The 12,658-nt window shown below is 42.0% G+C and overlaps 1 protein-coding gene across 10 annotated transcripts in view; it reads left to right on the top strand.

Annotated features, from left to right (window-relative positions):
- The first annotated feature begins 9,335 nt into the window (after positions 1 to 9,335).
- The window catches only part of REPS1 (RALBP1 associated Eps domain containing 1), a 67,447-nt gene continuing 64,124 nt past the window's right edge, over positions 9,336 to 12,658 (top strand). For 4 of the 10 annotated variants that reach the window (XM_061990798.1, XM_061990797.1, XM_061990794.1 and 1 more), the window contains exon 1: positions 9,337 to 9,679. In XM_061990798.1, coding sequence (XP_061846782.1) covers positions 9,527 to 9,679 — 153 coding nt within the window. In that variant the 5' untranslated portion in view covers positions 9,337 to 9,526. Of the gene's footprint in view, positions 9,680 to 12,658 lie in introns of all 10 variants that reach the window. The other 6 variants (XR_009818238.1, XM_061990801.1, XM_061990802.1 and 3 more) reach the window with 2 other exon arrangements.

Raw genomic sequence — 12,658 nt, 5'->3', positions numbered from 1 at the left:
ATGCAGGATTTTTTTGTTGTGCACTTACTTTCTAAGGAATACACATCCTTTATTTCATTACTGGGAAATGTAATTTGCAAGTGTTCCCAAGCTAAAAAAAATGACTGCACAGCTATTTTTCTCACAGGTCAGATGGGAGGAAACAGACTCATTTCATTTCCTTCAAAATCTCTATATAAAGAGAAGAGGAAAATTGGACCAGACCTATTGTTCTTACAGTTTCCTGTTACCCTTTTTCACTATGCTTCATTGAAAAAAGCAAGGGTCTGCCACTTTGAAAGCATCATCTCTATTTAGTATATTAAGTTTTCTAATAATTCATAAATGGCTCTTGCAGTACACAGATAATATCAGCAAAGATTTTATTGATAAAAAGGTTGTACATCCAAGGAAGCTGTTGCCTCTGGGTTTTGTTCATATGAAATATAGCAGTTCTTCATTCCGTGTTCTCTCTATTCTAAGATAATAAGATCAAACCACACAAATAAATAACCTGCCCACAACATCTCAATAAACTTTTTGGAGGGTTCTTTTCTCAGCTGTTTTTCGTAACTCTTCAGTTATTTGAATACCTGGAATATGATGATCAAATATACAAAAGAGAAAGGTTTGAGTTATGAGGTACATTTAGCCTTCTCTTGGCTACCCGAGTGCCAGGCTTTTTGCCAGGGTTGCAACAATTCTCATCTGGAAATGAACTGGGAAGCCATACAAGAATTTTTGCTCGCACTCAGCAACAAGCTGCAACTGGAGATCTGGAGAAGCAAGCATGAGCACACTGAGCATGCTCCCCACAAGCCCTCCTTTGTTGTCCAGTGCTGTTTCTTCTGTCTGTTCAAGATTCTCCACAAAGCAATGGCAAGGATCATGCTTGAAGCTTGTCCTCTCTATCTCTCAGTTATTTCTAAGACATCTATAAAAATAGATATATCTAATAATAATATATCTATAAAAATAGATGCTACACAGACATTTCCCAAAGCTATCCACAAAGAAACCTACTAGTACACCTCTCTCTGGGTCAGGAGAGGAAGAGAAGGATGAGATAGCCTACTACTTTCTAGGACTTGTTGAAGCCAGGAGAGCTAGGCTGCCACCTGAGCCAGGTAACAACATTGCTTGGATCCCTGCTGAGAATTGGTGTTGCCTTTTATCACAACTATTGTTTCATCTATTGGGGAGTATAGAAGAGATACCAGTTCAGGTCATAACCTTTCAATCAGAGGGGTGACTATACATCCTAACAAAAGTATTGTCTCTATAAGAAAGCCAAACTGCTTTTAGTCTAAAAGAAAAGGCGCAGAGGAAGGATAATGATGCAGAGCTGCTTTGTTTCACCTTCCAGTAAAAAAAGAGATATGCACTTTACATGCTTAGAGTATTCTCTTTCCTCTGTCACAGACAAATCCTGGCAAAGGACTTTGGTAGGAAGCACACACAAGGGCACACACAAATTAAAGTTACATTAATAAAATGTGTGGGTAGCAAAAGATGCAATTTTGTCTTCATATTTATAAACATATATTCATTCCATCCTGCCAGGTTCTAATACACTCATTTATGATTAAATAACTGTAAGATATGAATATTTTTCCAGAAGGAACTGTAATAAATAAAGAACTTGGCAATGATTCCACTTAAATTCAGAGAGCTAGAGCACTATGTGGGCTTAGCCTCAATTCTACCAAATATAGTCCCTCTAAAATGTCTGGAACAGAACATGATGTTTCAAAAATAAAGAAACATAATTTCTTCAGAACATTTGAATGAGTGTTAATTAAGTATATTTCTACTTTGCTCAAATAATAGGCTTAGTTCAGATCACATTTATTGATTCTACATTACAGAAGTGTCATTAGCATTTGCTAACTGAGTCAAGTTTAGCAGGAAGTTAAGATGGTAAGAGCTTTGCCTCAGGAATTATTTATACCCTAGTAGGAAAACTACATTTTTCTTCTCTGACATCTTGAGTTACTTAATGCAAGCAGAAGAAGTTGCAGTTCTGTGTATTTTGTATATATCTGTTGAACTCAAAAAATGTGGGTTTTTTTGTGTAAGGATGATAGCACAATGAATATGATACCATATTTCAAAATCAGTTTCTGCTCCCAGGTACAGTAACGTAAATGCAAAGTTATTCTCCTCAGGGTGATGGAATTATTCTAGCTTTTACAACAATATAGGTAAGGTGGGGACACAGAAGTGCAGTCAATGACCTAGAAGTATGTGGAGGTTTGGCTGTAGGGGTGAGGGCTAGCTGCAAGCCATCTGCCCATGGGGCAGCCACAGCCAGGGCAGACCTCATCCCATGGGAGCTGCCTTCACCTCAGGGTCTGCCCACTGTATTACAGCCCTGCCTGGCCCTGGCTATGGGCTGCTGGTGCAGACCTCCTGGTCCTGCCCGGTGTCTTGTCTAGGGGTCCCAGGGTGGGATTTTTGTTGGGAAAGATGGCTACTACCTGCCTTGTCATCATGCTCAGCTCCCAGCTTCCCTTGCTAATCACTGACAATAAATTTGGATAAAGACATGAAATTGAAAATAGATTTTAAAAATAAAACAAGACGCTTGGAAGAAGAAAAGAAAAAAACAAGACAGGGGACAGAAAAAAAACAAAAAAAAAAGTGTGAAGAAATGAGAGTCTGTAAAACATATTGAAGCAAAGTTATATATAGAGAGAAACCTATTAGATTCCTTCCTGTACCCACCACAGATGGAACACACAGCATTTTTATTATCCCTCCTATACCCAACTCAAACCTCAGAGAAATGTCATTACAATTATTTTTTTTAACAAAAGAAGCAGATTTGAAAGCAAACTGTGGTGTTTTTGATCTAGATGACTATAAGAAATAAACTAAATTATTGCTATCTTAAATATACGACACAGAGGGATCTTAATGTATCAAGAGCAGCCCACATCACCATGGAAAAAAAAAAAAAGGAAGGGATTAAAATCCTTGGGAAAGTGATCTTAATGGAAAATAGCTAAAAGAACAGGCTGAGTCAAATTCTGACCAAGAGGCAGAATCACACTGTGAAATAACAGACTGGTGAACTTGGAATACGGAAGGTACCAAAGTACAAAGAAAAGGCAAATTGGAGTATGACTCCCAAGACTATTAGTATTGTGGAGGATTGTATTGCTAGTGAGAGAAAGAAATCTGTAAAAAGAAAGGTTAAAGGAGGAAATAAAATCCTTGAGTAACTGATTATAACTGAAAACTGATAAGGAAAAAATAGTAAGATGGAAACTATAAGTGAAATGAAAAAGGAAAGATATGCTTATACATACAGCTAAAAGCAGAGAGTAGGAAAAGGAAGGAGGGGGCAGTATGTGTGTAATACGGGAAACTGAGATGTGAGATTTTGCTTTCAGGACTTCCAACTTTGTAACCAACTTCTTACAAATTCAGTAATGTGCCAGAAGTTTCCTGAAGTAGCCATTAACTACCCTCCCAGATGGATATCATTATTCAGTGTCATAATTATCCATTGGGAAGGGATAACATCCTTTTCCATCAGCAAGTTACAGTGCACTCTGACATTGAGGGAGCAAGAGAAAAGCGTAAAAAAGAGTGAGAACAATGAGAACTGCTCAATAATCCAGGGAGATGGAAGATGGGTAAATAAAGGCAGTGAAAGAGGCACAAGACTGTTTTCAGACTAGTTTGGGCTTTGGTAATGCACATTTTAGGGCTTTGAAACTACAAAGGTAACCCAAAGCATTAAGAAAAAGTAATTTGAACATAACCTATCATACTTCAAAGCAGTTGTTATCAATATATAAATAATTTTATGAAGAATATGTATGTTAGTGCCAATAAGTACAAAGAAAAGTTACAACTCTTACCCCTTTTGACTCTACAAAATTAGAGTCAAAATTTAGAAAAGAGGTTGTAGACACTGTCACAAATCACCTGTAAACAAACACAGCAGCAAGACCAGATGGATTTATAGTTTAATGTTGAAAGGCTCTAAAAGGAGTTATAATTTCCATAAGAAAAGACTTATTTGATAGTGTCATGTAAGCAGAAGCAGACATCCTCTCCTTTTAGAAAAAACAAAAATAGTTTTAAACTTTAAAGAGGAGTGGGATTTGACCAGCTGCTCAGCTTTTTGAGGCATTCAGGTAAATATGAGGTCAAGCTCCTTTCAATTAATTATCTGAAGTAATCCCTCTCTGGAACCTACCAAACACATGTATCTGTGCTGGGGTGAGGGTAGGTGCCCCTCACCTATTAAGAAGTGGAGATGAAATCTTGTGTAGAAATCTGTCAAAATCATAAAGGAGTGGGGGTTTCTCCTTTAAAGTATCTTCCACTTTTATTTTTTCCTTTAGAGACTTTCATTTGACTGCTTACTCCTTTCAATCAATGGATGTCTCTGGATAAAAAAGGGCCAATTTTTCAAATACATACAACTTTTACAAGGACCAGATACAGATAAATTAAAAGCTTAAAGGAGACAGCAGGAAAAACTGAGCAGATGCAATGGTGCAAGCAGACGCAATATGGAAAAGGTACTATTCAGTCTCCCTTGAAGAAATTTACACATAGAAAGATTATTAAGTACTCCACAGTAGACGTTTCCAGCCCAGATCCCATACATATTTCAGCAGTGACACAACATGCTAAGGAGGTTGCTGAGAAACAAGTTATTCTTTTCCCTTCCGGGACACACCTGCACAGAGATGCAAGAGAGACCAGAATGACCACATTGTGGGGAGTAACAACGTTGCTTTAGATCCATCATTTCTTGCTGAATGCTCTTTGCAGAGGTGCTCTCCTTTTACAGATGGAAAAAAAAAACACGTTGCTCACTGTTCCCATCTGCAACATAGCTCTGGGTGGAAAGGGTTTTTTCATCCACCATGCAAAAATCTCATAGCCTTAGCTGTGGGATGCCCTTTCGAGAGAGAAACAATCCCAGCAAGACTGGAAGGACAGATAGTAGGTTCTTTGAAATATGGATGCCATTTCATTGAAGGTAAAATGTGAACTGAAGGTGAAACCTGCCTATGTGATAAAATCGATTTTTTCAAAATTGCAAGAATATTACCATCAAAGTTGGAAAGAGGCTGTAAATTTTAACATATAGACTATACATGCAGAAATTTAAAAAACAACTGGTACAGACATCTGTAAAGTGTCTGTATTTGCATTAAAATGTTGCTTCTGTACAGAGCAAATAAGGATGCTTTTAGAAAAGCACAAGAGAGACTTCTTTCATTTGTGTTAAGACCATTCTCAAAATATTCTTCTCTTTGATATTAAAGTACCCTACCTCCAAATGTATCTTCTGTTTTTTTGAAAAGATCAAGCAGGAACAATAAAACAGCTCTAGAGTTTGAGACAGCAGGGGTTTTTTAAATGTCTCCCATCCGCCTTAATCTACTTATCTTTCCACTACAGAATCAGGGTAGAACAAGTTCTTGTAACTCCCAATGAGCTGCAAGTAAATGAGTCTACCCATAGAGATTGTGAAACCTGCTCCACAGCATTATGTATGCAGAAGAATTCAGAAAGGCAATGACAAATAACCTCAGGGCCATTTTTCTACACTGGGGGAACCAGATGCAAGATGGAAAGTGGACCCAAATACATACTTAATAAGGCTGAAAGTTATCTGAAGATGTTTTAATTAAAACAACCCAAAAACCAAAACTGAGCATATAGCTTACTTTAGTGTAAATAAGGTAGTACATGAGACCCACTAGCTGGAGTTAAGAACTCAGAGATTCAGAGGCCCATCAAAAGCAGGCAGATGGCAGACATGGCACACCCACTACACTTAATGATGACTAGACCCTGCCGACTTGCGTGGATCATGTTTGTTTTCAGAAATGAGTCTCAGCATGTGAAACAGCAAGTTTTCAGAAACCAGTATTAATTTCACAGCTGATAAAAGATACTGAAACCTGCGCAGTGATTTAATTGGGATTTACCTTAATAAAATATTTATTAAAAAAATTTTTAGTAGCAATGGATATATATATTTCTGGTTGGATATCAAGTTGTAAAAGTATTCCTTCTCTAAAAAAAAATATTTTATTGATGTATAATTTGGCTCTCATTCTAAGCATTGTTAGAGGCAGCAGAACAACCTTGCACTTCCACCTGAGTCATTAGACATGGCCTTCCTTTGAAAGTGATGATTTTCTCAGACTTTGATCTCTTAAAAAGGATAATCACTTTGATTTCAATACATGTCATCTGCGAGTTGCTTCACAGAAAATAAAATATTGTAAAATTAAGCACCATGTGGATAATAGCTTACCTCTTAGAATTTTAAGAGGATACATTAAAAAGAGAAAATAGAAGGTACAATACCTAAAGAGCCAAGAAAAGTTACTCTCCTTGCTTTTTTAAAATCATAATTCAAGGCATTTAAATCAAGTTTTTCATGTACTAAAGGCTGAGTCTGCTATATCAGAATCATATCACTATTCATTTTGTCTGGTATTTTGCCATGAGCCGCTTTCTCTGTATATCTAATATGAGCTCTGTGAGATACTCTGATATAGATCTTTCTAAACAAAAAGAACTAGAAGTGGGAATATGATTTCATTGTTTGGGTCAATTGCACTGAAAAGTGCAAATACAGAGAAGTTAACATAACTTACAAACTGGATATTTTCCAGCTAAACAAAACAAATCCTCACTGAGAATTCACTAAAAACATACATTTATTTATTTATTTATTTCTCTCAGTAGGTGCTAAGTCTGGCCTGATGGGAACAGGTCATGTTCTGAACAGCAGATTCTCCTCAGCCCAGAGGTTTGCCAAGGGGCCTGTTGAAGGAGAAGGGAGGTTCCCGTAGCCTTCGGAGGCAAAGGTGCTTCTCCCCATCATGTATGTCTTGGGAATTAGAGATTAATTTGCCATACATCATGTCATTCCTATTCTTTCTGCACAGTTTTTGAACTAGCACAAAACAAGAAGGTAAGTTTACAGGACAGGAGTTGGAAATGAGACTCAACAATCCGTTTTCTGAAATAGCTGCCTAAACTTCTCCAGAGTGGTGCTATACACAGCGAAAAGCCAGCATATTCCCCCAATGCATACTACTTCCCAATAAGCAACGACGTGATATTTTCACGTGACATATCATGGTTTTAGTGAAATATAGAGTTACTAAACTTATTTCAGAATAGTCTGGCATTTGGACACAGGGGAATAGTCCATTCCAGGGAACCTCCTCCTTGTATTACACTTTGTGTGTTGCAGAAACTGTTGCAGCCAAGTGACCCCCATTAATGTTAAAAGCATGCTTCTGCTGCAAAAATGGAAATAATAAAATAATAACTCAAAATTACATGCTCAGATTACTTTTAGATATAAAATTCAAAATTATTTTGACATTATATTTTTGGGGGATCCTTATACTGATGAAGAGCTTTATAGCTACAGATATATACATTTATTAATCTTTCAAACTCCAGTGCCTGAACTAACATATCATCACTGAACCTGTAAGAAGGAAAGGCACTTGAACCCAATCATCTGCTAATAAGCAATTAAAAAACCTCTTAAACAAATTGCTCTGTATAACTAACAGAATTGCAGCATCCAACGTAGCTGTGGAGAAAAGATTACTTTTGTTTTACTTGCAGCGACATCGATGTGACAATAGCTCCAATTAACTGACCTATGATGCTAAGTTGGCCTTATCTAAGTCTATAAAATAATAACTAAATACAATATTTTTTTTTCTTCAGTATAGTCTATTTTGAAGAATTTTAACTAAGAAACATGATCAATCTGTGCCTGTGTTAATCATCATTAACACCATTTCGGGCTGCAAAAGCTTGGTAAGGGTACATTTCTGGGAAGATCCTTTTGTCTGCTATTTTAACTATAAGCTAACAGATCAATGGTTTTCAGAAACTTTAGTTAGCAACAAAAGGATATATTGTGTATTGCAAATAGCAAGGAAGATGAATCTCAGCTTTAAGTTCAGAACATAGCTATCTTAAGCAGAACTGATGAGATGCTTAAGGCAAGTACAGCAATTGGCAGCAGCAATCTGGAAAGAGAAAAATTAGAAGAGTTGCAAAAACAGGTGAATTAGAAGGGAAGGATAAATTAAAAATGAGAGGATGCCTCTAAGCATGAAGTATGTACAGGCTGTCACCTTAGCAGGACTGAAGTCAGATCAGCTAGTCAGAAGGGTCTAGGAGACTGTGGCATTGTGCATAGGCCCTTTACTCTCTCTGGGGCGTTACACTCTAGAAACCAAAGTCGCTTGCAGGGAACAAACTTTGTCACTGTATTGCAGCAAGAGCATAGATTTACCCAGAGAAACACACAAAATCCAGGAAAACACAGCCAAAAGACAGGCAGAGCAAAAGCTATGGCTGAAGAGATAAGTAAGCTCCTATCTATTTATCATTGCTCAGAAGACTGATATACAGAGTTACTATCCAGGCCACTTCTTGTGCATTACATGGTGTCGCTGCATAAGGTTACTGAGTAATCCTTTATAGCAGGGCCTTTGTAGCAGAACGAGCAATTCTTCACCAGTTACAAGAAACTTCACTAGCGCTGGTCCTGTGTGCCCCGAGCCCCTTGGCAAGCAGGCTCAGAAGGCCGCTCCACCCACACTCAGCCCCCGCGGCAGCTGGTGCAGGTGAAACTGCTGGCTTGCTCTCGCCGGCTTCCCAGATCGGTCCGCGAGAGGTGAACGCTACGGAGCTTACAAACACGGCGGGCGACCTGCAGAGCTTCGCGGGATGAGGACAGTTGCGTGAGCAGCGCTGCAGGCAACCCCGCCTGATGTACCGGGGAGCTCCGTCGGGGGCCTGAGCTGGCGGCAGTCACAGTCAGGCCTGCGAGCCAGACACCAACGCCGCAGCCTCGCAGAAAAGCAGGTGCTCCCCCGCGGGAAGCTGACTGCCGGCATAGCAGCGCCGCAGGCCCAGCACCCCACTGAGGGCTCACAGGCTCCCTGAGACGACTTCCCGGCCCGGCAGCCCGCACCGCCACACCCCTAGAGGGCGCTACCGAGCACGGCCAGGCCGCACATCCGGGCTGCCGCTGCCACCGCCACTCCCCCTTACCCCCTCCCACCGGGATCGCCGCCGACGGAGACAACCACGGGCTTGGGGGGCGCGCTGCTGGCCCTTTTCCCCGCTAACCCCGCCCCCCGGGCCCGGCGCTTCCCCCGCCGCTCGCGCGGAAGGGGCCGTCTCCCCATGCTCGAGCGCAGGCGCGGGGGCAGGCGCGTCGCCGTGTGGGCGAGAGGGCGGGGCGGGGCGGGGCGGGGCGGGTGGTTGGGTGGTTGGTTGGGGGAAGGTGTGAGCGGCCCCTCGCGCGCGCGCGCGCGGCGGTTGGCTGGGGCGCGCGGCGGTGGCGGCCGGTGGCGTCCCCCCGCCCCAACCCGCCGCGGGCCGGGCTGCGCTGCGTGAGGCGGCCCCGCGTGCCCTCGGCTGCCTACCCTCGTCCCTCCTCCCCGCCGGCCGGGCCGCCACCGTTGGATGCGGGGCGGCGGCAGCAGCGCAGCGCGGAGCCGGGCCGGTGTGTAAGATGGAGGGCCTGACGCTGAGCGAGGCGGAGCAGCGCTACTACTGCGACCTCTTCTCCTACTGCGACACCGAGAGTACCAAGAAGGTGGCGTCCAACGGGCGGGTCCTGGAGCTCTTCCGCGCCGCACAGCTGCCCAACGACGTGGTCATGCAGGTAGCCGTCGCGGGCCCCCGGCGGGCGACGGGCCCGGGCACCGCCCCGCCGTTTACTGCCCGCGGGGAGACAGCTCGGTCCCGGGGCTGCCGCCCCTCCCCTCCGCCGCGCTCGGCTCGGCTCTCGCCCCCTCGCCCGCCTGGTGGCCTCTAGGCGGGGGTCGTCCCGCCGTCGGTGGCGGGCCGCAGCGGGGCCCTCTGGAGGCTATTGTCCGACCTGGGAGACGGCCACCTGAACCAGGGCTGGAGGGGCAGGCCGAGCCGCTCCGGCGGAGCGGGAAGGGCGGGGAGCGTAGTGAGCGGCTCGTAGCGGGCCCCTTTTAGGTACGCGTGGGGTCGCTGGCTCCGAGGCTCGGAAGGGGCTGTTGGTGATCTCTGGCGGCAGTGTCCAGCAACTGGTAGGAAAGTGTATTTTTTGCTTCGAGTCGGCAGAGACGATCCAAACCGTGAGAACTTCAAAGCATTTTAGGGATGCGGGGGAAATTCGTCTGGGTTTGTATCGTTGGGCGCTACTGACGCAGATCCCCATCACTTAAGCGTTGCAGTCTTGTTTTGGACATCAGTTCCTGGCAGGTATTAATTTACCTGTAGTCATCAAAACGTTTCTAACAATGAAAAATGCAGTGTTAAGAGTGACATGGGCCCATACTTAAAATATATAGTTTTAGCACTTGCTTCCTTGACTAGGTTACACCTAAAAGGTGTATGGATATTGCAGAGCTACCCACGCAGAAAAGGGAAAGTCTGCTGTGATGTGCCTTTGTAATTGTTTGAGGAAAATATTCCCAGTGAACCATTTTTACGAAGAGCTGTTTGTAATAATTTGCTGCTTCTGCAGTTCCCTCTGTCATTGTTCAATGCTTTAAAGTGTACGTAGTGTTTTGAGCTGCTGTATCTTAAAAAGCCATACTGCCTTTTACACACTTTCATCTTTAGCCTAGTGAGATATAAGTAGTCCTTTTAAGAAAATATTAAAGTTACCGTAGCCAGGTAAAGGCAATACACAAATTTCAGCATTCTGCAATTTAGTACCAGGTTTTGGGAGAATACTTACGCTTAACTAGAGTTACTGTTGATGTGTTTTGCGCCCCTAAGAGAAACTTAGTGAGTTATAATGAGTTTAAGATGCAAAACAAAAAGTGAAAGAGGGCTGAATAAGAAATACTTCTTACTGGTAAAACTAGTAATCTCTTATTTGATGACTTGCTCAACTGGACTTAATGGTAATTGAGTCTGCATGCTCAGTATTATGAGTGAGGTTTCTCAAGGGCCACCCACTGCTTCTTTTTTGTGTGTGGCTAACCAGTTTCAGAAAAAGGAAAGTGAATGTTTATATGTTTGTTGTATTGAAAATCTATTTTGCTTAAAACTTGTCAGGATTGTTGTGTAGATAAAGTAGGCTAGTGCAAGGGGTTTTGTTTTATGCAGAGATTTAGTGCATGGACTTGGAAAGACTTGGAAGTACTTGGAATTTTGAATGTAAGTGGCCACAGATTATGTCCTTATCTGTTGCAAAGGAGGTCAGATATTTTCTCGCAGAGTAGATTGCATCTGAAGAAACTACTCAGGCATCATTCCATGAGTTCTAAATAAATTAACTCAAGAAGCAGACCTGGCTTATCACTATAGTGATCTCAAGGAAAGCCTTGCAGTTAAAATGGCAAACAAGATATTAGATTGCCTGAGGATTGATGCTGTAAATAATATGAAGAAAGTCAAAATGCCCTAAGCAATTTGACCCATTATGAATATCTTGTGCAATCACTATTGTTCATCTGTGAAATAGCTTGTACTTGTGAGGAAGAGAATGTAGTTGTTATTTTATGTTCTCCCTGAAGTATGGATGTACCTCAGATTAACGTAGGCATGAATACATTGGATGGGGGTTCTTCAAAGGGAAATTGCACTTGGTGGTTCGGAAGCTGCGACTATGTATCTAAACCCAAGTTGATGTAGCTTAGAGATAAGGAAATTCAATGAAGAAGATGGAATTTTCTTTTGACCACATGGTGCCGTGTTCTTACCTGTTCATTTGGAGCACCTGATGCTTGTGGTGAAAGGAACTTGGTGCAGTTGCCCAACTCTTATATAATCCTGGAATGCAAGTGTAGTGTTAGTCATGTGAAGTGCCTTCATAGGTGTGCAAAGCAATACAAAATTACTGCTCTTCAAACTCATGGGGACTGAGTAGTCCAAGGGGACCTACCTGAAGGTTTTTTGTTCTTCAGCAGTACAATTCTGTAGATACTTTAAAATAGTTCAGAATTGATTACATTGGAAATGAAGTATGGGATGGTTGCATGTGTAGACCCATAACTTGTTTTGCTTGCAAATTGGGGTGTTTTTTTTGGCTGGATGTACACGCAGCTTTTCCTGCAAAGAGGTATGTTTATGTGAGATATCTATCTTGCAGCAGGAAAATTAATACATGTGGGTAGTTGTTCCTAATCATTCTCACTTCTGCTTTTAAAGGACAGTCAACTGCCTATTAAGTGTGAATACATGAACATATCGAAGACTGAAACAGTTACTGTTGCAGTTTACAGATCATATGCCCACAAAGCAGCAAAATCCTGGAAAAGAAAAACTATATGTCCACTTAGTACATATCTACAAAATGACAGCCTTATTACCAGAACAGAAATACCACATCAAAGTTGTTACAACCTCAGCTGTACATGTGAGAACAGCAGCCTTTATTAACCCATAATTCTGCTTTTTTGTGCACATGCTCAAAATTAGCATGAAGGTAAGATTTGTGTAAAGCAGTAAATAAAAGTACATGTGTTGGGATAACAAGTCCAGCTACTTCACAACAGTACATGAGTTTTTAAATTACTCTCAGGGTGTGGTTTTCACCTTGCAGCTAAACCAATATAATGGTGAGTTGCTACTGAAGGAGGTGGTTCAGTCTTCTGCTTTCCCCCAGCCATGTGCTCCTGCTGCTGCTTCTCTCTGCAGAGACACTGGTGCTTGTCTG

This window comes from Colius striatus, chromosome 2, assembly GCF_028858725.1.
Source record: "Colius striatus isolate bColStr4 chromosome 2, bColStr4.1.hap1, whole genome shotgun sequence".
Taxonomy (NCBI): Eukaryota; Metazoa; Chordata; class Aves; order Coliiformes; family Coliidae; genus Colius; species Colius striatus.
This window is presented reverse-complemented; position numbering and strand designations above follow the sequence as displayed.